We start from the raw sequence: 22,466 nt of genomic DNA on the forward strand, positions 1-22,466 counted from the left end.
CACAGAGCTAAAAGAAATCTATGGAATAGCAGTTCAAAAATGTTTGCTCTCCAGCCACCACAACCCATGACCTTTAGCCAAGTTGACTTCCTTGGAGCTGAAGCCCAATTACTAGTGGATGGGTGGTGGCTCCCATGTCACCGAAACACTGAATTGCTCGTGTTTTAATCCAAACTTAGTCAAGCTACTGAACATTCTCCCCTCCCTCTACAAAACGTTGTGGACCATGGAGAGCCCCTTTAAGGATTGGACTAAAACCCAGAGTGGATACACTGCTCTACTGATATGAAAGTCACCACAGAACAAGCAAGTGGTGAAAACCCCCAACCCACCACTCTATTCTAGCCTCATTCTCCCCAAAGTCCTGTTTCATCTGGTGAAGCTCGAACCCCTGGAGTGAAGGAAGTTGCACCATATGCAACTTGTTTTCAAACTGAGAAGACAAATGCTGTGTGAGGAAATCATGCTGTTATCTGATCAGAGAGAACACATTTCTCTCCTCTCAGTGGCCATTCCCCAAATTGGAAGGAAGGTGGGATGGAGAAACTTTCTCTGTTGCCTCCAGTTAGCAATGGAAAAGAAAACTTTTATCCAGTCAGGTAGTGAGGGGCAACGTTTCTGTGAATCTGCTATAAGTTTTAGTCTGAGCTTTAAAGGAACAATCCAAGGCGCTGATCAGACTTAGCACTTTGTTCAGACTACAACCCAAAGCATATCCACTGCATCACAGGCACATATCCTGTCTTAACTCATGAGGGGCTAAGGAAGGCACTTATATTCAGAGAGAACCTGGCAAAGAATTCTGCACTTGGGTAAACTGGTAATGGACTAAGGAGAGGGGCAGTCACTTGCTCTCAGGATAGGAGTAGAGATTGAAGGGTGGGCTCTTCCATCATGCTATTGTCTGGCCTGCTGAATTTTTACTTCTGATTTTTTTACCATGTCAGGAGTGACTTGAGAAACTGCATATCGCTTCTGGTGTGAGAGAATTGGCCATCTGCAAGGATGCTGCCCCGAGGACATCCTGATGTTTTACCATCCTGAACGAAGGTTTTCTCATGTCCCTGCATGGGAAGCTGGAGCTGACAGATGGGACCTCAACCTGCTCTCTGGATTCGAACCACCAACCTTTCGATAAACAGTCCTGCCAGCACAAAGGTTTAACCCATGGCACCACCGCGGGCTTCCTCCTGATAACAGCATTGGAATGAATATAATTCCTTGACCTTGTTTTCAAAGTCTGTTCACTGTGCTTCTGCTAGTCTTGTATCATGGGACAGTCCTAAAGGTTAAAGGTTTTCCCCTGACGTTAAGTCCAGTCATGACCGACTCTGGGGGTTGGTGCTCATCTCCATTTCTAAGCCGAAGAGCCGGCATTGTCCGTAGACACGTCCAAGGTCATGTGGCTGGCATGACTGCATGGAGCGCCGTTACCTTCCCACCAGAGTGGTACCTATTGATCTACTCACATTGGCATGTTTTCGAACTGCTTGGTTGGCAGGTGCTGGAGCTAACAGCGGGCATTCACGCCGCTCCTGGGATTTGAACCTGGGACCTTTCGGTCTGTAAGTTCAGCAGCTCAGTGCTTTAACACACTCCTAATTGGCCTTATAGTTTTGAACAGGGTTGCTGGACAATCTGTTTTATTATCCTGATCTGATTATGTCTGTTCATAACCAGTAATTAGAACTGAAAAGCTAATAAATATCAGACATGGTCTAGCTTTGGCACAGATTTGGCTAAGATTTTAAACTGAGTTTGGGCTTGGCTCCTGTGGTCAAAGTCTAACTGTTGTGTGACTGTTGTGTTGAAAGATAGCCAGGTACTTAAGTTGATTGACAGCAGGCATTGTCCCCTGTTAATTGAGTTTCTGGGAAAGCTTTATTTGCCAGAGGCTGCTCTCAGAAGGGCAGTTGGTTCTCGCAGAAGCAGAGGCAGCAGGAGGACATTTTTGCTCCCTGGCTTCAGGTAGGATTTGGCTAAGATTTGGCTAAGATTTTAAACTGAGTTTGGGCTTGGCTCCTGTGGTCAAAGTCTAACTGTTGTGTGACTGTTGTGTTGAAAGAGAGCCAGGTACTTAAGTTGATTGACAGCAGGCATTGTGCCCTGTTAATTGAGTTTCTGGGAAAGCTTTATTTGCCAGAGGCTGCTCTCAGAAGGGCAGTTGGTTCTCACAGAAGCAGAGGCAGCAGGAGGACACCTTACTAACTATCCTTTGCAGTACATACAGGAAACAAAACAACATAAACAAATACACAAAGAGGTGGTTTGGGGCAGTCTGCACATAAAGTGCGTGCATATTACTTAACTGTACAAAGATCCCACTTGGCCACCACACTCACCAAGAGATGCAACAAAAGCAAAACATTCCCATCACATGCACCAGCTGCGGCATGTTCCGCTTTTTCACACAAAAACTAGTCAACTACATCTGCTCCAAATGCAAACAGATGACTCTGATGGAGCAGAGGATCCAACAGCTCGAGCACCGTATTAAGACCCTTAAGGACATTCAGGCACTCGAGCTCTTCTTGGACACTGCACAACACGCTGCTGTAGATTTGCAGCCTGCATCACACCAACACCACCATGACCATGATCACGAACCTTATGGGGAGATCAACTCAAAGGTAGACAACCCTCAGGCTTGGAAGGAGGTCACCCATAGAAGGAGACACAGGACCAGGCAGCCTCCGCTGAACTCCTCTGCTCAGCTGGATTTACACAACAGATTTGATATTCTTACACCATCAACATACAATCAGGAAACACATCTTGTGGAGGACCACAGTTTCTTAGATACTACTCAGTGGGCCACCCTTGATCAATGCGCAGGGGATAGCCCTGACGGGGACAGTGCATCACCACATTCACACTTATGTAATCATGCAAATGCTCCATCCCCAATCATAGACCAGGAGCAACAGGAACATCCTTGGGAGAGTAATGGGCTCTCGGATGTATCTCAATGGATTGTCATTGATGAATGCACTGGGGATGTTGAGGAGGAGGACAACACTTTACACCTACATGATTCACTTCAACAGGAACACTCTTCAGGGGACATACACACTGTCTTGCACAAAAGGGACCCTGTCAATCCTCAAAGGAAACAGGTCTTGGTAGTAGGTGACTCCCTCCTTAGAGGAACGGAAGCCATCATTTCCAGACCGGATGGGATGGCTCGAGAAACATGCTGCCTCCCGGGGGCAAAAATACACCATATCACTCAGAGGCTCAGCAGGCTCCTAAAGCCCCATCACCCTCCCCACCTTATGTTGATTCATGTAGGTACCAATGACACCGCTAGGCATACTTTTCAAAAGATCACAAATGATTTTCGAGCTCTGGGAACAAAGCTAAAACTGTATAATGTGCATGTGATCTTTTCATCCCTCCTCCCCGTTGTAGGACATGGCTCTACAAGGGCCGGAAAAGTAGTACAAGTCAATAACTGGCTCAGAAAATGGTGCCAAGAGGAGCATTTTGGCTTCCTTGACCATGGTCTACTCTTCCAAGAGGATGGACTACTGGCAAGTGATGGGGTGCATCTCACACAAGTAGGAAAACATCTTTTTGCACACAGACTCACAAACCTCATCAAGCGCACTTTAAACTAGATCCACTGGGGGAGGGGAACAACAGCCTGGCGAACACTATATTACCCACGACTACAGGGAACCGCCAAAAGGCTAAACGGAGGGCTGCACAAACACAGCAAGGACCAAGTACAGAGAGCACAATAATTCCAAATAAACAGCTCAAGGGGAGGTCACAGGGGCTTACATGTCTTTACACTAATGCTCAGAGCATGGGAAATAAGCAAGACGAACTCCAACTCTTAGCACAGCACCACACATACGATGTCATAGGCATCACTGAAACCTGGTGGGATGACTCCCATCACTGGAATTTAACCATTGAGGGCTATAACCTCTTTCACAGAAATAGAACAAAGGGGAGAGGAGGGGGAGTAGCTTTATATGTCAAAAACAGTTACGTTGCAGAAGAAATGCAAGACTGTAATCCGGGAAATCAGCTTGAAAGCATCTGGATAAGAATCAAGGGAACCGGGACTCAAAAAGACCTTGTCGTGGGTGTCTACTACAGACCTCTGAGTCAGGATGAAGGACTTGATGAAGCTTTCTGTCAACAGCTGACCAAACAGGCACAAAGAAGAGATATAGTAGTCATGGGCGATTTCAATTATCCCGATATCTGCTGGGAAACAAACTCGGCCAAGAGTACAAAGTCCAACAAATTCCTTACTTGCCTTGCAGACAATTTTATGGTCCAGAAGGTAGAAGAGGCAACAAGGGGATCAGCAACTCTTGATTTAATCTTAACAAATGTGGAAGACCTGATCAATACAGTTGAAGTGATTGGATCCTTAGGGGCAAGTGACCATGTGCTCCTGCAGTTTGCAATACAAAGGAATGCTGAAACTAAGACAAGTCAAAAACGCATTCTGGACTTTAAGAGAGCTGACTTCCAAAAAATGAAGGAATTACTGAGCGGCTGTCAGGACCCAGGCTGCAGAGCACCAATAACCATGCGCAGAGACCAGAATCTATCTAATATCTTTATTAAAGAAATATATAAAGTCAATAAAAACAAGTGTAGAATAAAGTTCAGAAGTAGACCTTTCAGGAAAGGTCAAATATAGTCCAGGAAATCAATGTCCAATATGAGATATTAGAGTCCAAAGTTATAATCCAATAACCGAAACACACACTTTGCCAAGCAAAGTGTGGGGAAATGACAAGGTCCTTTAGTCCAATGGAGCTTGACAACAAGGCTGGAAAACAAACTAGATTCTTGGCAAACAAGACTTGATACGAGGCAACAAGATGCAATAAGCAAGAACAGGGTCTGTGGCGAGGTCCGGGGTACAAGGCAGGCTTGGAACTAGAACAAGGTCCGGGGCAAGGTCCTGGGAACAAGGAACTGGAGTAGCGTAGTCCACACACGATCTCACTCCAGAAGCTGACGAATTGACTCCGCAAGGATTTCCTTGCGGGTAAACACCTATATAGGATCTTGTTTTCCCGCCAAGGAACACTTTCCCTGGGGAACAAGAAGTGAAACCCATACTGTGTCCAGATGCATGACTCCTTAAGATTTCCCAAGGGAAACAGGCTTAATCAGCTAATTGTCTGGCAGCGATTCTGGCGCTTCGGCGATTCGCCTCCCTAGCGCCTCTATCTCGATTATAATTATCTTTGCGAGAGAACGGGGGAGAATTCTGCTCAAGGCTTGTTTGGCTGACTTCTCGTGGGCAAACATCTTGCAGGTGCAGGGGCTCCAATTCTGGCTGAAACGGTGGGAAACCCAAGTTTTCCTCTTCGTCTGCCACAATAGTACTAGGAAGGGGACTACATGGCCCATGAGACATCACAGCGGCATCCCATGGACGCCAATATTAAAAAACAAGGGAGTTAAGGATGGATGGGAGTTTTTCAAAAGTGAAATACTCAACGCGCAAATGCAAACAGTGCCAACAAAGAAGAAAAATAAGACAAATGCAAAGAAGCCAGAATGGATGTCCAAAGAACTTCTAACTGAGCTAAAGCTCAAAAGTGACATGCACAAGAAGTGGAAAAGGGGAGAAATCACCAAAGAAGAATTCAAACGTATAGCCAACACCTGTAGGGAAAAGGTTCGCAAGGCTAAAGCGCAAAATGAGCTCAGGCTTGCCAGGGACATAAAAAACGACAAAAAAGGTTTTTTTGCTTATGTTGGTAGAAAAAGGAAGAAAAAGGAGGCGATAGGGCCTCTGCAAGGAGAAGATGGGGTGATGGTGACAGGGGATAGGGAGAAAGCAGAACTGCTTAATGCCTTCTTTGCCTCGGTCTTCTCACAAAAAGAAAGCCATCTTCAACCTCAGCAACATGGAATGGACGAAGGATTGGAGGAAATCCAACCCCAAATAGGGAAACAAGTTGTCCAGGAACACCTGGCCACTCTAAACGAATTCAAGTCGCCATGGCCAGATCAGCTACATCCAAGAGTATTGAAGGAACTAGCGGAAGTTATTTCAGAACCACTGGCAATCATCTTCGAGAGTTCTTGGAGAATGGGAGAAGTCCCAGCAGATTGGAGGAGGGCGAATGTGGTCCCTATCTTCAAGAAGGGAAAAAAGAACGACCCAAACAATTACCGTCCGGTCAGCCTCACATCAATACCAGGCAAGATTCTGGAAAAGATCATTAAGGAAGTGGTCTGCAAACACTTAGAAACAAATGCGGTCATTGCTAATAGTCAACACGGATTTACCAAAAACAAGTCATGCCAGACTAATCTGATCTCTTTTTTCGATAGAGTTACGAGTTGGGTCGATACAGGGAATGCCGTGGATGTAGCCTACCTGGATTTCAGTAAGGCCTTCGACAAAGTCCCCCACGACCTTCTGGCAAACAAACTAGTAAAATGTGGGCTAGACAAAACTACGGTTAGGTGGATCTGTAATTGGCTAAGCGAACGAACCCAAAGGGTGCTCACCAATGCGTCGTCTTCATCATGGAAAGAAGTGACAAGTGGAGTGCCGCAGGGCTCCGTCCTGGGCCCGGTTCTGTTCAACATCTTTATTAACGACTTAGACGAAGGGTTAGAAGGCACGATCATCAAGTTTGCAGATGACACCAAACTCGGAGGGATAGCTAACACTCCAGAAGACAGGAGCAGAATTCAAAACGATCTTGACAGACTAGAGAGATGGGCCGAAACTAACAAAATGAAGTTCAACAGGGACAAATGCAAGATACTTCACTTTGGCAGAAAAAATGGAAATCAAAGATACAGAATAGGGGACTCCTGGCTTGACAGCAGTGTGTGCGAAAAAGACCTTGGAGTCCTCGTGGACAACAAGTTAAACATGAGCCTACAATGTGATGCGGCAGCTAAAAAAGCCAATGGGATTTTGGCCTGCATCAATAGGGGAATAGCGTCTAGATCCAGGGAAGTCATGCTCCCCCTCTACTCTGCCTTGGTCAGACCACACCTGGAATACTGTGTCCAATTTTGGGCACCGCAGATGAAGGGAGATGTTGACAAGCTGGAAAGCGTCCAGAGGAGGGCGACTAAAATGATTAAGGGTCTGGAGAACAAGCCCTATGAGGAGCGGCTTAAAGAGCTGGGCATGTTTAGCCTGCAGAAGAGAAGGCTGAGAGGAGACATGATAGCCATGTACAAATATGTGAGGGGAAGTCACAGGGAGGAGGGAGCAAGCTTATTTTCTGCTGCCCTGCAGACTAGGACACGGAACAATGGCTTCAAACTACAGGAAAGGAGATTCCACCTGAACATTAGGAAGAACTTCCTCACAGTGAGGGCTGTTCGGCAGTGGAACTCTCTCCCCCGGACTGTAGTGGAGGCTCCTTCTTTGGAAGCTTTTAAGCAGAGGCTGGATGGCCATCTGTCGGGGGTGCTTTGAATGCGATTTCCTGCTTCTTAGCGGGGGGTTGGACTAGATGGCCCATGAGGTCTCTTCCAACTCTACTATTCTATGATTCTATGATTCTATGATTCTAGCTTTCTCTTCAATTTCTGTGTTTGGCCTCAGATTCTTTCCCCAGTCCTAGAGAATGGATTTCCTGTGAAAAGGTGATAACACTAGTTTTCGTACATTTGGAAGCATAAAGGAGCAATGCATCCTAAAAATAGTCTGAGAAATTTTGAAGTTTTGAAGGAGAAACAGCATTAAGTCAGTGGTTTGGTGAGTGTGCTTTCTGGCCATACTCACCAAGTCACAGGAATAAACCTGAAATTAGAGTACTAGGATAAAGACATACTGCAGATTTGTTGCTATTATGTGCTTCCAAATGTGCCTTTTATACTATAGAATGCTAACAGCACTGGGCACAATGTTCATGGTTTATTACATATTTTTAAAAAGAGTCACATTAATGGTAGACCTCTGAGGGGTGTTCACTTTAATTATAATCCTGCATTTTGACACTTCTGCGTCCATTCTGGCCATTTGCTCTGCCAAAATGATGTGTTTATGTTTTCAAAGCTTTCAATATTTGCGGGGGGAGGAGGGAATGCCAAGGGAAAGTGAAAATAAGTAATATTCTCTTTGACCACCAAAGCCAAAACAAGGCTAGAATCAGCGATCACTTACCAGTTCAGCATCCTGCTGGCTGATGTCCTGGAGGTAGGGGATGGTGGCAAGCTCAGCCATGGCTTGATTGATCACTTGGGACTGCTCCTTGACACGCTGCAAGCGGCCAAGCAGGCTGGCATGCTGCAGCTTCTCTATCATGCCAGAACATGCACAGAAAGTCTCCTGAGCTCGTAATGAAAAGCAGATGGGTTAGATGAGAGCTGTTGGACAGGGTCCAATACCCTTCTGGAAAGTTTACATTGTATCTTCTCATCACATATTTGCCCTTCCGTGATCAGATTTGCATCTTGTTTCAGCATCACATTAACACATTTAATGCCACGTAAATGAGTCTTGGCAAGACTTGGCTTCCTGATTTCCATTAACCACTGCTTCATATGATCTCTAAACCATGGTTAATGCTCAGCTAGGAGAGTTATCTATATATATAAAAGGGTAATGAAATTTCGGCCTAGGACAAAACAACAAAACCACACATCCCAGAAACACTAAACTTGGCAGCACAACCCCTCATCCATGCCTCTATGTTCATACAACAAAAAGAAAAGAAAAATAAAGTCCTAATTAGAGAGAGAGGAACAATTGTTTTTATCCAATTGCTGCCAGTTAGAAGGCTACGCTCCACCCACATGGTCTGCTGTCAGTTAGAAGGCTAAGCTCCACCACTTGGTCTCCTAGCAACCCACTCAGCCCAGGGCCACTTCAAGTCAGGCCTCTTCCACACTGCCTATAAAATAAGATTATCTGATTTCAACTGGATTATATGGCAGTGTAGACTCAAGATGAGCACCAACCCCCAGAGTCAGACACGATTGGACTTAATGTCAGGGGAAAACCTTTACCCTTTACCTTACCTTTACCTTTACCTTTAACTACCACCAATTCTTCAATACTTTATTTCCCATACCACCATACTTCGCCACAGCAACGCGTGGCCGGGCACAGCTAGTATTTTATAAAAGGAATATACTCCCTTGTTTATTATTCTGTTTGAAAAGTAGCCAATAGCAGCTGAAAAGTAAGTTGTTAAATAACATGTTGTTTTGGGGTATATCTACACTCTAGATTTAAAGCAGTTTGATACTATCATGGCTCAATGCTGTGGAATTGTGGTAGCTGTACTTTTGCAAAGCCTTTAGCCTTCTCTGTCAAAGAGTACTGGTGCCTCATCAGATTACAACTGTTGAGATCCTATAGCAGTGGTTTCCAACTTTTGGGCCTCCAGGTGTTTGGACTTCAACTCCCAGAAATCTCAGCCAGTTTACCAGCTGTTAGGAACTGTGGGAGCTGAAGTCCAAAACACCTGAAGGCCCAAAGGTTGGGAACCACCGTCCTATAGCATTGAGCCATGGTTTTTAAAGTGGTGACAAACTGCATTAATTCTACAATGTAGATGCACCCTTGCTTATTATTAAATGCAGCTAACAATGCATTGAAACAATATAGTGAAGTCTTACTATTGATAAAGGAATGGCGTAAAACCCAACGTATTTGAGTCAATATTTCTCTGAACAGTTAACTTTTGAAAGTAACTGGGAAATTATTTGATACACTGGTAACGTAATTTTGTGCTTGCTTGTATTGCTTTTGCAATGTAATATTGTTCAATTCTTATTACCCATCAGCAACAGCTAACATGTGATAACTTACAACTTCCATATTCCAGGTTAATATTAACTATGGTTCACTTGAATAGGTGATCTTTATCACCCATGTAGCCATCTTGTTCAAAGTTGACATTATCCAGATGATATAAAAAGCCAGAGGAAGTGACAAAAAGTAAGGTAGGCACCAGTTTGAGGATGGTATAGGTTCATTCACAACACACAAAACTCTGGTTGTGCTAGATCTCTATAATAGGTTGTCACAGATCTTTGAAACAACCTCTCTAGTGTGGCACCAGAAAATACAATACTTGTATTAAATATATGAATGTGAACTGTGAAGAGGTGAGAAGAATGTGATTCCCCCCCCCTTCTTCTTGCCAGAATTTTACATAATCCTTTTTCTTTAGGGAAAAAAAAAGCATTGGATAGTTCACTGAAATGTTAGGTTTGAGAGGGAGAAAAGCCTGTAATACATAAATCTCTACAGGCTTTTCACTGTCAATGTGAATCCAAAATATTTAAGCAAAACCTCAAGACACTGACATATGGCAGGATTTGAACTTGATCTTGCAAACACACAGGGATGATGCCCTCATCTGCTCCGAGAACAGCAATGGAAGGTAGTGGCTTCCTTCTGATATAAGCTTGTTTACACATCCAGCAAACCACCGTGGGCAATCCCTCTTTTGTCTGCGGTTGAAAGAGGGTCAGAACCCCTTGGCAGGTGCAAAAATCTGGATTCACATCCTTCATGCCAGAATAAACAACCAGGGAAGCAGCAATGGCGGGTTTTGCCTCAGGTGGGTTTTTACCTCACTGTGACTCATAAGTGAACCAAGAATGTCAGCAAGCAGGTGGGGTGCCAACACCTATTATTACTTGCTTTTGTTGACTAAGAATGACCTTGCAATAACCAGGTTGTCGGACTTAATGGGGGGAAAGCAAGGAAAGGCTCAGGCATAGCTCAGATGTAGAACACATTAATTTTAAATCAGCATCATTATCATCGTTATACCCTTTATTTATGTCTGTACAAATAAATATGTATGTATTTCCCTCAAGATTAGGAATCAACACAGTTTATGAACTAAAGTGATTACAATATAGTTAAAACAATACAAAAAAATCAACATCAAAAGAGATTTACACTATTAACAATATCAGTACAATTTAAAATATACATTTAAGACAATTAAAATAAACTAAAAACAGCCTCACTTAAAACAGTGCTCCCCAAACTTTGGTCTTCCAGGTGTTTTGGATTTCAGTTCCAAGAACCCTTGATCATTGGCCAAGGCAGCTGGAAGTTGAAATCAAAAACACCTGGAGGACTAGAGCTTGCGAATCACTCCTTTAAAATCCCCTTTCTTTTAGTTTTAAAAGCCTATTGCAATAAAACAGTCTTTGCATTCTGGCAGGAGGACAGTCAGGAAGAGCTGTTCTGGTCTACCTAGTCACCAAGAAGGCTCTTCCTTACAACCACAACAGCCATGATTGTGTGGAAGTGGTAGGGCTGAGAGAAGTTCCTCTCCTCTGGATCCCTGTGTCCAGAAAGCTATATAACCAGCATTTTCCATTGTGTCTTCTGTATCTCAGGCCTATATCAGATAACTAGAAGATTGCTTCTGGTGATGACACACTAAGGTGCCATGCCACGTGACCAGAAATGTGACATCACCAACATGTCTCTGGGAGGGAGTTGCTTGCAGCAACACAATCCTATTAGTGGAGACTCCAATGCACCCTTAGTCTAGTTGGCCATACAGACACCCAAAAAGCTCTGGAGATGTTCCTGGTCTGCATTGGAGTAGCTCTGGAGTGGTTTACTCCTGATTACTTAGGTAGGTGTAGATATGCTCCATAACAAGAATGTCAGAATAATGGTATTCCTTACGTGATTGCCTGTTTGCACCACCTTACTGTTGCTTAGACTAAGGGAAGAGTGCTGGGAAGAAGAATGGAGTTAGACTATTAGTCCATCTAGCTCAATGTTCTCATCTCTGTCTAGAAGTTGGGGTTCTTCACAGTTTCATCCAGAATTCCTTCCCAGCCTTATGTAGAGATCTCTTACAATTTTCCATCCAAGTGCAAATCAGGCTTGAATTTGTTTAGCTTCCAAAATTAGATGATGGGGAGAATGTTCAGAAAGGGAAAAACTGAGGCTAACCATTGAGAGACTAGCTGACTGTTCTTTTTTATTCCTACAACCCTAAAGGCACCAGATTCAGTCTGATCTTGGAAGTTTAGCAAAGACAACCCTAGTTAGTACTTGGATGGGAGACAACCAACAAATGCCAGGTACTGAATGGCTCATTTCAGAGAAAGGGAATGTCAAATCAACACTCATAACTGCATAACTGTTTGTCTTCTGTGGCTTTGACTTCTGTGTTGGTAGAAATATGGACTGTTTAGCATATCAAAGAGCAGATGGTGATGTCTGAATGTATCTATCCATGCCAGAGACGTCTTACATGTAGTAAATAGGCACATCAGGTAGAAAATGGTATTAACCTTTTTCTTTGCTGGGCTCATTTACTAAACGCAGGGAGTTTTCTCCTCCCTTTGTCCTGCCCTCAAACACAATGGCACTAGCAAATCCAAATTGAGTGCCTGTTCTGGCTAACACTCAATAGACGTGGCAATTTTCTATAAGCCTAACAGTAGGCCAGCTACAACTGGAAGAAATAAACTACATCCTAATTCTCATCTTTTAAAAGGGAAGGGGAGATTGCAGCAGGTTGAATGCTGTCAGGGGGTTGTGTTTCAGTGGCAAGGAAAAATGCAGAAAGAGAGTGTAAATAACTGCTTCTGGCAGCAATAAGAGCCCACCGGGATATGGCACGCATGATGAGAATTACCTGAGCTACGGTGGAGTTCAAGAGGCGACTAAGCTGCAGTAAAGAAAATAATAAAGTGGCCAAGGATGAAGCCGAAACCACCTCATCCTGATACAGTGAAGGTTAAGTAAATAGCAAGCTTAAATAGAGGCTTTAGGCCGACAGAATTGGATGATTTAGCAGAGGAAATAGCTGAATGCCTGACAAATGGGAATGGGGACGAGGAAACAAACTTGGCATGAGGTTTGGGGAAATGGGCTTTTTAATAGGAAGGAAATGAACTGAAGCAAGATTTGTCAGAGGGTCCAACAATGAACTCCTGTTTCCTCTCAATTGTGTGAAGGCAAAAATGAAACAAATGCTAGAAGCCGATAGCAACAGTGCTTTCTCTAAGGAAGAAATTATATAGGCAAAGCAAAGCAAGCTTTCGACCTGTCCTTGGATGTCTTTTGCATCATCTAGTTATAATATTCTGATACCACTTTAACTGGTATGGCTCCATCCATTGGAATCCTTGGATTTGCAGTTTGGTGATGCACTGGAGATGTGAACTTTAAAGACCTCCTAAAACTTCAAATCCCAGGATTCAAAAGAGTGAAACCAAGGTTGTTAAAGTGGTATCTAAATGCTGCCATTGGGTAATGTGTAAGAGACTTGTTTAAATCCAGTGCATAAACCTAAGGTCCATTCACACCAGAGGATAGTAGAATATTGTCATGAATTAGTCATGACAGATAAACCTCAATTCATTTCAGTGGTCCTAACCTAAGTACGACTAAGTCCAAATCCAACTTGATAGGTTTGATGGAACACCATTAAGTTACTTTAAATATTCACGTCCCACCTTTCAGTGTGTTACTTTAATGAAAGAGAATGGCTTGATAGTAACCAATTCACTTGAAATTCTCTGAACATAATGACCACACAGGTCCCTTGGACTTTCTATCTAATATGAAGCCCCAATTGCACTACAGGATGCTTGACTCTGCTTGTACCTGATGGAGAGAAAGAGTTCAAATGAACCTTGTTAGGATGTGGAAAATCCTGTGCATCCAACCAGAGCTTGGAATATTATTAATAAGTAGTTAAAGTTACTAGCTCAAAAGAAGTGGTTCATGGCAATTATAGTTAGAATATACCTTTTCATGTTTTAAATGGACCTAAGTAGTTTCTTTTTAGTTATGAAAGACATCTGAATGCTAAAGAGCCACTGGTCTGTGGTATGAAACATTCCCCTTTATCCACCCAATAGTCCATAAATTCTTAGAGATCAGCAATGCAAGCCAACACCAATGTATCATTCTTCCTCCAACATGTAGCAAGACTACCACTCCATAATTTTACAAGTGAGTAGAAGTTACAGCTAGGAGCCCCGATAGCGAAGTGTGTTAAAGCACCGAGCTGCTGAACTTGCAAACTGAAAGGTCCCAGGTTCAAACCCCGGGTGTGGCGTGAGCGGCCGCTGTTAGCTCCAGCTCCTGCCAACCTAGCAGTTCGAAAACATGCCAATGTGAGTAGATAAATAGGTACCACTCTGGCGGGAAGGTAACGGCGCTCCATGCAGTCATGCCGGCCACATGACCTTGGAGGTGTCTACGGATAACACCGGCTCTTTGGCTTAGAAATGGAGATGAGCACCAACCCCCAGAGTCAGACATGACTGGACTTAACATCAGGGGAAACCTTAAAAAGAAGTTACAGCTACATCATAAAATGGAGATTTTATTAAATTAATCCTCTAATTCAGTGGTTCTCAACCTGGGATCCCCAGATGTTTTTGGCCCTCAACTCCCCAGATTCTAACAGCTGGTAAACTGGCTGGGATTTCTGGTAGAAGACCAAAAACATCTGGGGACCCCAGATTAAGAACCACTGCTCTAATTTAAGGCAGTAATAACATGGTTATTAGAAAAATGAAATTGACTAATAACTAGCTATTTTCAAGATATGCAACAAGTTGTATTTAAAAACAACCATATTTTGTGGGGCTTTTTAAATACAGAGATTATTTTCATTTAAAGCAACTCGCCTTATTTAAAGCCCAATTCATAAAGCAGGTCACCCAAAATACCAGGTTTCAAAAAGCTAATGTTGTGAGCTATTCATTCAAATGTTGGTATAGCTGGCTTGCAGATTTGGGCTATTAAGGAGCTTGCATGTTTGCTTGCTTCTCCCCATCTCGTCCTGAGGTGCTTCTATCACTGTTTTTCAACAGAAAACTATCCAAAGTCTTTCAGATCGTGCAGAAAATAATTGCCTCTTTTCAACTGAAGTATGTTCTCCCCCATAAACCATCCTCTCCTACAACCCAAGATAAATTCAAAGATCTAATAGCAGGTAACATGAAAGAAAGTGTTCTATAAAGCACATTCTTCCATGGAATGGGTATTAAGGCTGATAAATAATAGCTGCAAATATAATTCAAACAAAAATTGGACTACTTTCACAGCAAACAGAAGTGTCCAATTCCATCAGTGTCTAGACAGGAATGAAGAGCACTTCTTGTCCTATATCACCTACTATATAATCCAGTTTGGGCGAGTCAAGGGCTCACTTTTCATGATCACTATGTAAAAAGATGTTTACAAGAAAGGACAGGGATTCTCACCCTGTCAGTGTGCTTTACTGTTCCTTTGCTGTGTATATTATATTGGCAGATGTTCTTTGTAAACTGCAGAAAGAAAGTCTGTACCTTCTAGCTGTTTTATTCCACAACTCCCAAAAATATTTTTTTTCAACAATTGAGCACTTTATTAGTTTGATAGATGGTTTTTCTAAACTTTGTGAAGGTAATGCAGTGCCCTTACAGGGCTTTGGGCTACAAGTCCCCGAAGTTCCATGTCCAGCATTGATCAATTGCCAGGTTTTATATGGAAACCAGACCCAAATATCTGGAGGTTTCTAGATGACACATCTGTATTCTGAATAGATGCCTCTAGACAGGAAAAATGAAATGAACTAATATAGGATGGGATACCTGGCTGGAAAACAGTACACGTGAAAGAGATCTGGAGGTCTTAGTAGACTTAGTAGTAGTAAAAGGTAAATCAGCAGTGTGAAATCAGAGGTTTAAAAAGCCAATGCAGTTCTGGCCTGCATCAAGAGAAGTATAGTATTCAGACTGATGGAAGCATTGGTTCTAATCTATTCTGCTTTGGTGGGATCTCACATGGAAAACTTGTCTGTGAACACCACAGTTCAAGGATACCGCCAAGCTGGAATATGGAATATGTCCAAAGAAGGGCAACCAAGATGGTCTAAGCCTCATCAGGAAAGACTTAGGGAGCTGGATATTTTTATCTTGGAGAAGAGATGACTGAAGGGTAACATGATAGCTATCTTTAAATATTTGAAGGAATGTCATGTAGAAGAGGGAGCAAGCTTGTTCTCTGCAGCAGCAGAGATTAGAACATAAAGCAATGGATTCAAATGACAAGAAAAGAGATTCCAATGAACTTTTTTTTTTGCTGTTAAAAGCTGTTTGATGGGAAAGGGCTGCCTTAGGGGTTGTGGACTCTCTTTCTTTGGAGATCTCTAAACAGAGGTTGGATGGGCGTTTTTCAGCAGTGGTTTAGCTGTGTATTCTTCATGGCCCTTATGGTCCCTTCTAACACGAAGAGTCTATGATTTTGATTAAATATTTTCTCTATTAATGCAAATTAGATGATCTGCTAAGACATCCCTTCTAAATTCCCCCTTCCTTCCTTCATGCCACCTAGGAGCCCCTTTGGGGAGGCTGTTACTGTTGACTGCAAAATAAACCTTGAAGTTATTATCCTGCAGAGTGTTGAGGAGAGATTCTGCACACCTCTTCTATTATTGTCTCTAGAATAATTGAAGGGTTGCATTAAGATTCAATGCAAATTTTTTATTGTTCACCCTTCATGCTAATCAAAAGAAGAAGCACAATCCACCCCTTCCAAGAAGAGAAAAAAAAGAAAAACCCCTATGGCGCATGTTAAGTGCAAAGATACATTGTGAAAATAGGTGTCTATGTGGGAAGAAAAGGGAGCACTTTCAAAAGGAGTGTGTTTGAAGATTCACATTCATAGAGGCTCCAGCTGTTTTCAGCCAGTTTTGCTCCCCTCAAATAGGAAACCAGCATCTCATATTGATATATTGTTTGATCTTAAAATATTTAAAATCTGCCCTTCATCCTTGCAGATGCCCAGCTGGTGCACAGGAGTATTAATTTTTTTAAAAAGAAACACAGTACAATATGCCAACAATGTGAAGCCTCCAGTCTGTGTTATTTATATTTTATTTATGTAATCAATGCATATACCTGTGATCATATATGAAATGATATCTCAGAACAGTCATGATACCTACAGGTGGGATGACCAGGCCTCAGAGCAGTCATGATATCCTACAAGTGGTCCAACAACTCCTGCTCTTATCTTCGATCACTGATGTTAAGGAATTTTTTGAAAGGTTGGAAACAATTGATGGCTTGGTGGGTTTTTTTTGCAAGAAAGAATTGAGAAGATGTTAATGGTGCAGTTTGAGAATTTGTAGTTTAGAACAAGTAGAAGTGTGAAGTACTGGGATTGTAAGAGAAGTCGGATTTTTATCTACAACTTTGGTAGGAAAGTTGAAAGTAAACTTTTAACTTTCTCTCGCTCCCCACCTCCATCTATTCTTTATGTGTATTTAGTTTTCTTCTTTTTTATAGTCACAGTATTAGCCATTTGAAGTTTAGCAATACTAGTTGGCAAGTAGTAGCATGTGATATGTCTTTGTATATGTATTTTTTCATTATTGTATACAGATTATTTTATTTTAAAAGTACTCCAGTTGCCCACCCTGCCATAAAACATGTCAAATGTTGGGGACTGATAGAAGGGGGATTTTCCATTGCTATGGACCCACCACAGGTGACATGGCTTCTTATTATTAGCAAACAGTAATCCAAAGGCTATGGTATGAACAACCATAGTAAAGGTAAAGGTTTCCCCTGACGTTAAGTCCAGTCATGTCTGACTCTGGGGGTTGGTGCTCATCTCCATTTCCAAGCCGAAGAGCCGGCGCTGTCCATAGACACCTCCAAGGTCATGTGACCAGCATGACTGCATGGAGCGCCATTACCTTCCCGCCGGAGCGGTACCTATTGATCTACTCACATTGGCATGTTTTTGAACTGCTAGGTTGGCAGAAGCTGGAGCTAACAGCAGCCGCTCACGCTGCTCCCAGGGTTTGAACCTGAACAACCATACTCATACTGAATATCATAGGTTATTGGGAGATTTGTGTAGGGGAGATGTTACTTCAGGTAACCCGAAGCACATTGCATGACTATTTAGCAAGAGCACATTGCATGACTACAATGCTATTCTTTTAAATTCCTTTCAATATTTCTGGAATCACCTGGAGCAAGGGAAGTCATCAGGCGGTCATTTCCTACTGGGGGAATAAAAGGATTAAGCTGCTGTACTCCATAAAAGCTTCTGTCACAACAAATTGGATCATATGTAAGATGCCACATGATGCTCTCTCCTTGGGTAGTGTTCAGCTACCCCAAGGAGCTCTCCAAGGTCCTTCAGCATCTGACTTACACGCTGCTTTATGGAGATCAAATTCTTCTATCTGCTGCTGGTTATCAGCAGTTCCAAGTCAGTTCTGCTTGGAGCTGACTGGAAACACCTTCCCTTCAGATTCACTAGAACCAACCAGTCTTCTTCTGTCTCATAAATTAGGATATACTTCAGGAAAAGAAATAAATAGCTCATAGTCCTGTAGGAGTTGAATTATAGTGATGCTGAGACGATAATTTGGTATTGTTGAAATGTAATAAATTATAATGTTGCATTTTGACAGGGGCAGGGCAGAGGATTGCATTTACCCTGAAAATTCATTTAATGTGTTTTATCCTTGTTGAAAACGCTTGGGGACTCTTTATAGGAAATATCAAACATATAATTTGTTACTTGCATGTAATAAAATATTTAGAATGGGGAGAGAACTCCAATGAAAGTGATTCTTATACTTACAGTTAATTTGGTGCCTCGAATGAAATCCATGATTGGCAAGATTCTTTTCCCTATAGTCTCCAGATGTCTTCCTGCCTCTTCTTTAGTGAGAGGGCTGAAAGGAGCTTTATGATCTGGGGAAATAAAAAGAAATCTCATCTGAAATTGTTGTCTCTCTCAACACTGATTGTCATATGAAGATAACTGTTGCTGTTGCTTCATCATAACCACCACCAACATTACCGTGATGTTGCAGTATGGAGTGCCCAACCCACCCACATCTGGTGGAATACAATACAACTCCCAGATCTATTGGAGATAGATTCCTGAATTTACCATGGAAACAGGAAACAAAGGAAAATATAGCAAACCTTATTTATATGAACAGCTTCTGATGAAAGTTACCACAGAGTTGTGCTGGAGGACCTAGAAAATTTTGAGAGAAGCATAGGTAAAGGTTTTCCCCTGACATTAAGTCTAGTCATGTCCAACTCTGCGGGTTGGTGTTCATCTCCATTTCTAAGCCGAAGAGCTGGCATTGTCCGTAGACTCCTCCAAGGTCATGTGGTCGGCATGACTGCATGGAGCACTGATACTTTCCTGCCAAAGTGTTACCTATAGATTTACTCACATTTGCATGGTTTTGAACTGCTAGGTTGGCAAAAGCTGGGGCTAACAGCAGGAGCTCACCTCACTCCTCTGATTCGAACCACTGACCTTTTGGTTAGCAAGTTCAACATATTGGCCCTGAGGCAGGATTCCTCAGAGCCAGAGATTGTCTCTTCCAACCACAGTGCTGGTAGTTTTGTGCAACTACTGATAGAAAGCCTTATCTTCTCTCTGGCTTCCATGCACAGAATAGACACTAATGGGATTGTGGTAGACTTGTTCTCCTTCCATTTGAGGAATGAATAGGCTTTTGTTGCTTGTTGATGCTGGAGCTAGGTGTCTTCACCTAGCCTGGTAATTTCTTTGATCAGAACAGCAACACATTCCAAAAAGACATTCCTCAGAGATGTTTTCTAGGGAGGCCTCTTATTACGGACACTTTAGCTGTCAATTCTTGAACTGGAAGGAGGTTGAATCAAGTGGCCCATGAAATACCTTCTAGCTCTATGATTGTTACCTGAAAATGTGGGCAACTTTCTGCAAGACATCTTTTCAAGAAATTTTCCAACTTCTTTGTTTCGGAAGCCCAGTGTTAGCAAATAAGTTTGGGGAGAAGGACAAGACCAGTCAGCTGTCTGAGGCAAACTGTGTAGTCCATGAGGATCTGAAATATGAAAGGAAGAGGAACTTCTGTTACAGTCAGTACACAGAGAGTGGTATAAATATAACCCTACTGATTTCATTTCCCTGAATTCCTGGAGGAACTTTAAAAGCAATTTTGAATATAAATTCTGTAAAAAAATAATGAAGACTAAATTCTTTAACAATCACTGTTTGTTCTGCTGGAATAAGTAAGGGCCCTCCTTTTTTTTACTTGTAAGAATGTCTTAAGATTTTGGTGAAATCTCTCGGGGCTGCACATAATCTAGGGAAGACAGGCCAGAATAAGCAGTGGGTTGCTTTGCTCCTAACATTTTAGAAGGCCATCGCTTCAGGGTAGCCAGCCACTTTATTGCTGCAGATATCTCCTCTAGTTTTCTTATCTCAGTGCACATTATCTCTTATCCCTTATCTATCCCTCCTCTTCTTATTCCCACCTCATTCTGTCACTGTCACAATCTTTCAGGGAAATGCCTTTCTTTCTCTTCCTTTCCAAAAAATCTCTCTTGATCAGATTTTAGGGGAGCAACGTTTTCTTTTGGATGAATGGGTCTCCCTGTCTGTTCCAGCTAAAGTTTCATGATGGTGCTACAGACTGTAGAGAGGAAAGACTAATGTTCCCTTTGGCTATTACCCCCCCCCCCCCCCTGATAATTGACCTCTTCATTGCACTGAAATTTGAAATAAAAGGTTCTCATTGACCTGCAGGGTAGGTTCAGCAACATGTTTATGGATATAACGCATCCCCTTGGGGCATAGAGGGTTGCACAGGGAAGGGCAAGCTCATGCCTTACGCATTTCAGTGCATTTGTAAAAAGGGCCTGTGTACAGCCTGCAAAGTGCAGGAAAAGCATCCTCAGCAAGACATAATGGTGCCATATGCAGAAGGTAGATAATTGTTGATCTTGAAACAACTGAATGAAATGCAAAGATACAGATTGGGGGACGCCTGGCTTGACAGCAGTACATGTGAAAAGGATCTTGGAGTCCTTGTGGACAGGAAGGTGAACATGAGCCAACAATGCGATGCAGCAGCTAAAAAGGCCAATGGGATTTTGGCCTGCATAAATAGATGTATAGTGTCTAGATGCAGGGAAGTCATGCTACCCCGCTATTCTGCCTTGGTCAGACCACACCTCGAATACTTTGTCCAATTCTGGGCACCGCAATTGAAGGGAGATGTTGACAAGCTGGAATGTGTCCAGAGGACGGTGACTAAAAGGGTCTGGAGAACAAGCCCTATGAGGAGAAGCTTAAAGAGCTGGGCATGTTTAGCCTGCAGAAAAGAAGGCTGAGAGGAGACACGATAGCCATGTATAAATATGTGAGGGGAAGTCCTAGGGAGGAAGGAGCAAGCTTGTTTTCTGCTGCCTTGGAGACTAGGGCATGGAACAATGCCTTAAGAATATAGGAAAGGAGATTCCACCTGAACTTCCTCATTGTGAGAGCTGTTCAGCAGTGGAACTCTCTGCTGCAGAGTGTGGTGGAGGCTCCTTCTTTGGAGGCTTTTAAGCAGAGGCTGGATGGCCATCTGTCGGGGATGCTTTGAATGTGATTTCCTGCTTCTTTGCAGGGGTTGGACTGGATGGCCCATGAAGTCTCTTCCAACTCTATGATTCTATGTACACATGGGCAGTGACCACATAGTAAGGCCTTCACTGCCCTCTCTCGTATTGTTTGCCACTTCATGGTTACAATCCCCTGCCTCTCATTCTGATGCCTGAGTTAGGCACCTTCACCTGGCCTAGTAATTTCTTTGATCATAACAGCACCCCATTCCAGAAAGACATTCCCCAGAGATCTTTGCTAGGGAGATAAATCTACACTGCACAATAATCACAGCCTAATAACTCTTTATTTGCCATGTTTCCATTTTACAGAATGCTAGGATATGAAGCCTTAGAATGCATCTGCACTGTAGAACTAATACAGTTTGGTGCCACTTTAACTGCCATGTCACAATTCTATGGAATCCTGGGAATTCTTCAAGGTCTTTAGCCTTCTCTGCCAAAAAGTGCTGGTGCCTTACTCAGGATTCCATAGCATTGAACCATGGCAGTTCAAGTGGTGTCAAACTACATTAATTCTACTGTGTATGTGCACCCTCAAATATATCTGCCACCAGAGAGTTGGAGCCCCTGGTAGCGCAATGGGTTAAACTCTTGTTCTGACAGGACTGCTGACCTGAAGGTTGGGTTGCAGACCTGAAGTTTGCCAGTTCAAATTCAGGGAGAGCACGGGTGAGCTCCCTCTGTCAGCTCCAGCTCCCCATGTGGGGACATGAGAGAAGCCTCCCACAAGGTGGGGCCCGGGTTGTGGCGCAGGCGGGAGAGCAAGCCAGCTGCAATCAGCTGCAATGAATCACTCTGACCAGGAGGTCATGAGTTCGAGGCCCGCTCGGAGCCTATGTTTGTCTTGTCTTTGTTCTATGTTAAAAGGCATTGAATGTTTGCCTATATGTGTAATGTGATCCACCCTGAGTCCCCTTCGGGGTGAGAAGGGCGGAATATAAATGCTGTAAATAAATAAATAAAATCAAAACACCTGGGCATCCCTTGGGCAACATCCTTGCAGACGGCCAATTCTCTCATACTAGAAGCGACTTGCAGTTTCTCAAGTCGCTCCTGACATAAAAAAAAACCCTTGAGAGTTCTTATTG

The 22,466-nt window shown here is 43.0% G+C and overlaps 1 protein-coding gene across 3 annotated transcripts in view; it reads right to left on the reverse strand.

Moving 5' to 3' along the window:
• Positions 1-22,466, reverse strand: part of spata16 (spermatogenesis associated 16) — a 250,743-nt gene that overhangs the window by 31,915 nt on the left and 196,362 nt on the right. For 2 of the 3 annotated variants that reach the window (XM_062976770.1, XM_008106073.3), the window contains exons 7-9: positions 19,665-19,811; positions 18,560-18,672; positions 8,123-8,287 (exon numbers count right to left, since the gene is read on the reverse strand). In XM_062976770.1, coding sequence (XP_062832840.1) covers positions 8,123-8,287; positions 18,560-18,672; positions 19,665-19,811 — 425 coding nt within the window. The remainder of the gene's footprint in view (positions 1-8,122; positions 8,288-18,559; positions 18,673-19,664; positions 19,812-22,466) is intronic. The other variant, XM_062976771.1, reaches the window with a different exon arrangement.

Source organism: Anolis carolinensis, chromosome 3, assembly GCF_035594765.1.
Source record: "Anolis carolinensis isolate JA03-04 chromosome 3, rAnoCar3.1.pri, whole genome shotgun sequence".
Lineage (NCBI taxonomy): Eukaryota > Metazoa > Chordata > Lepidosauria > Squamata > Dactyloidae > Anolis > Anolis carolinensis.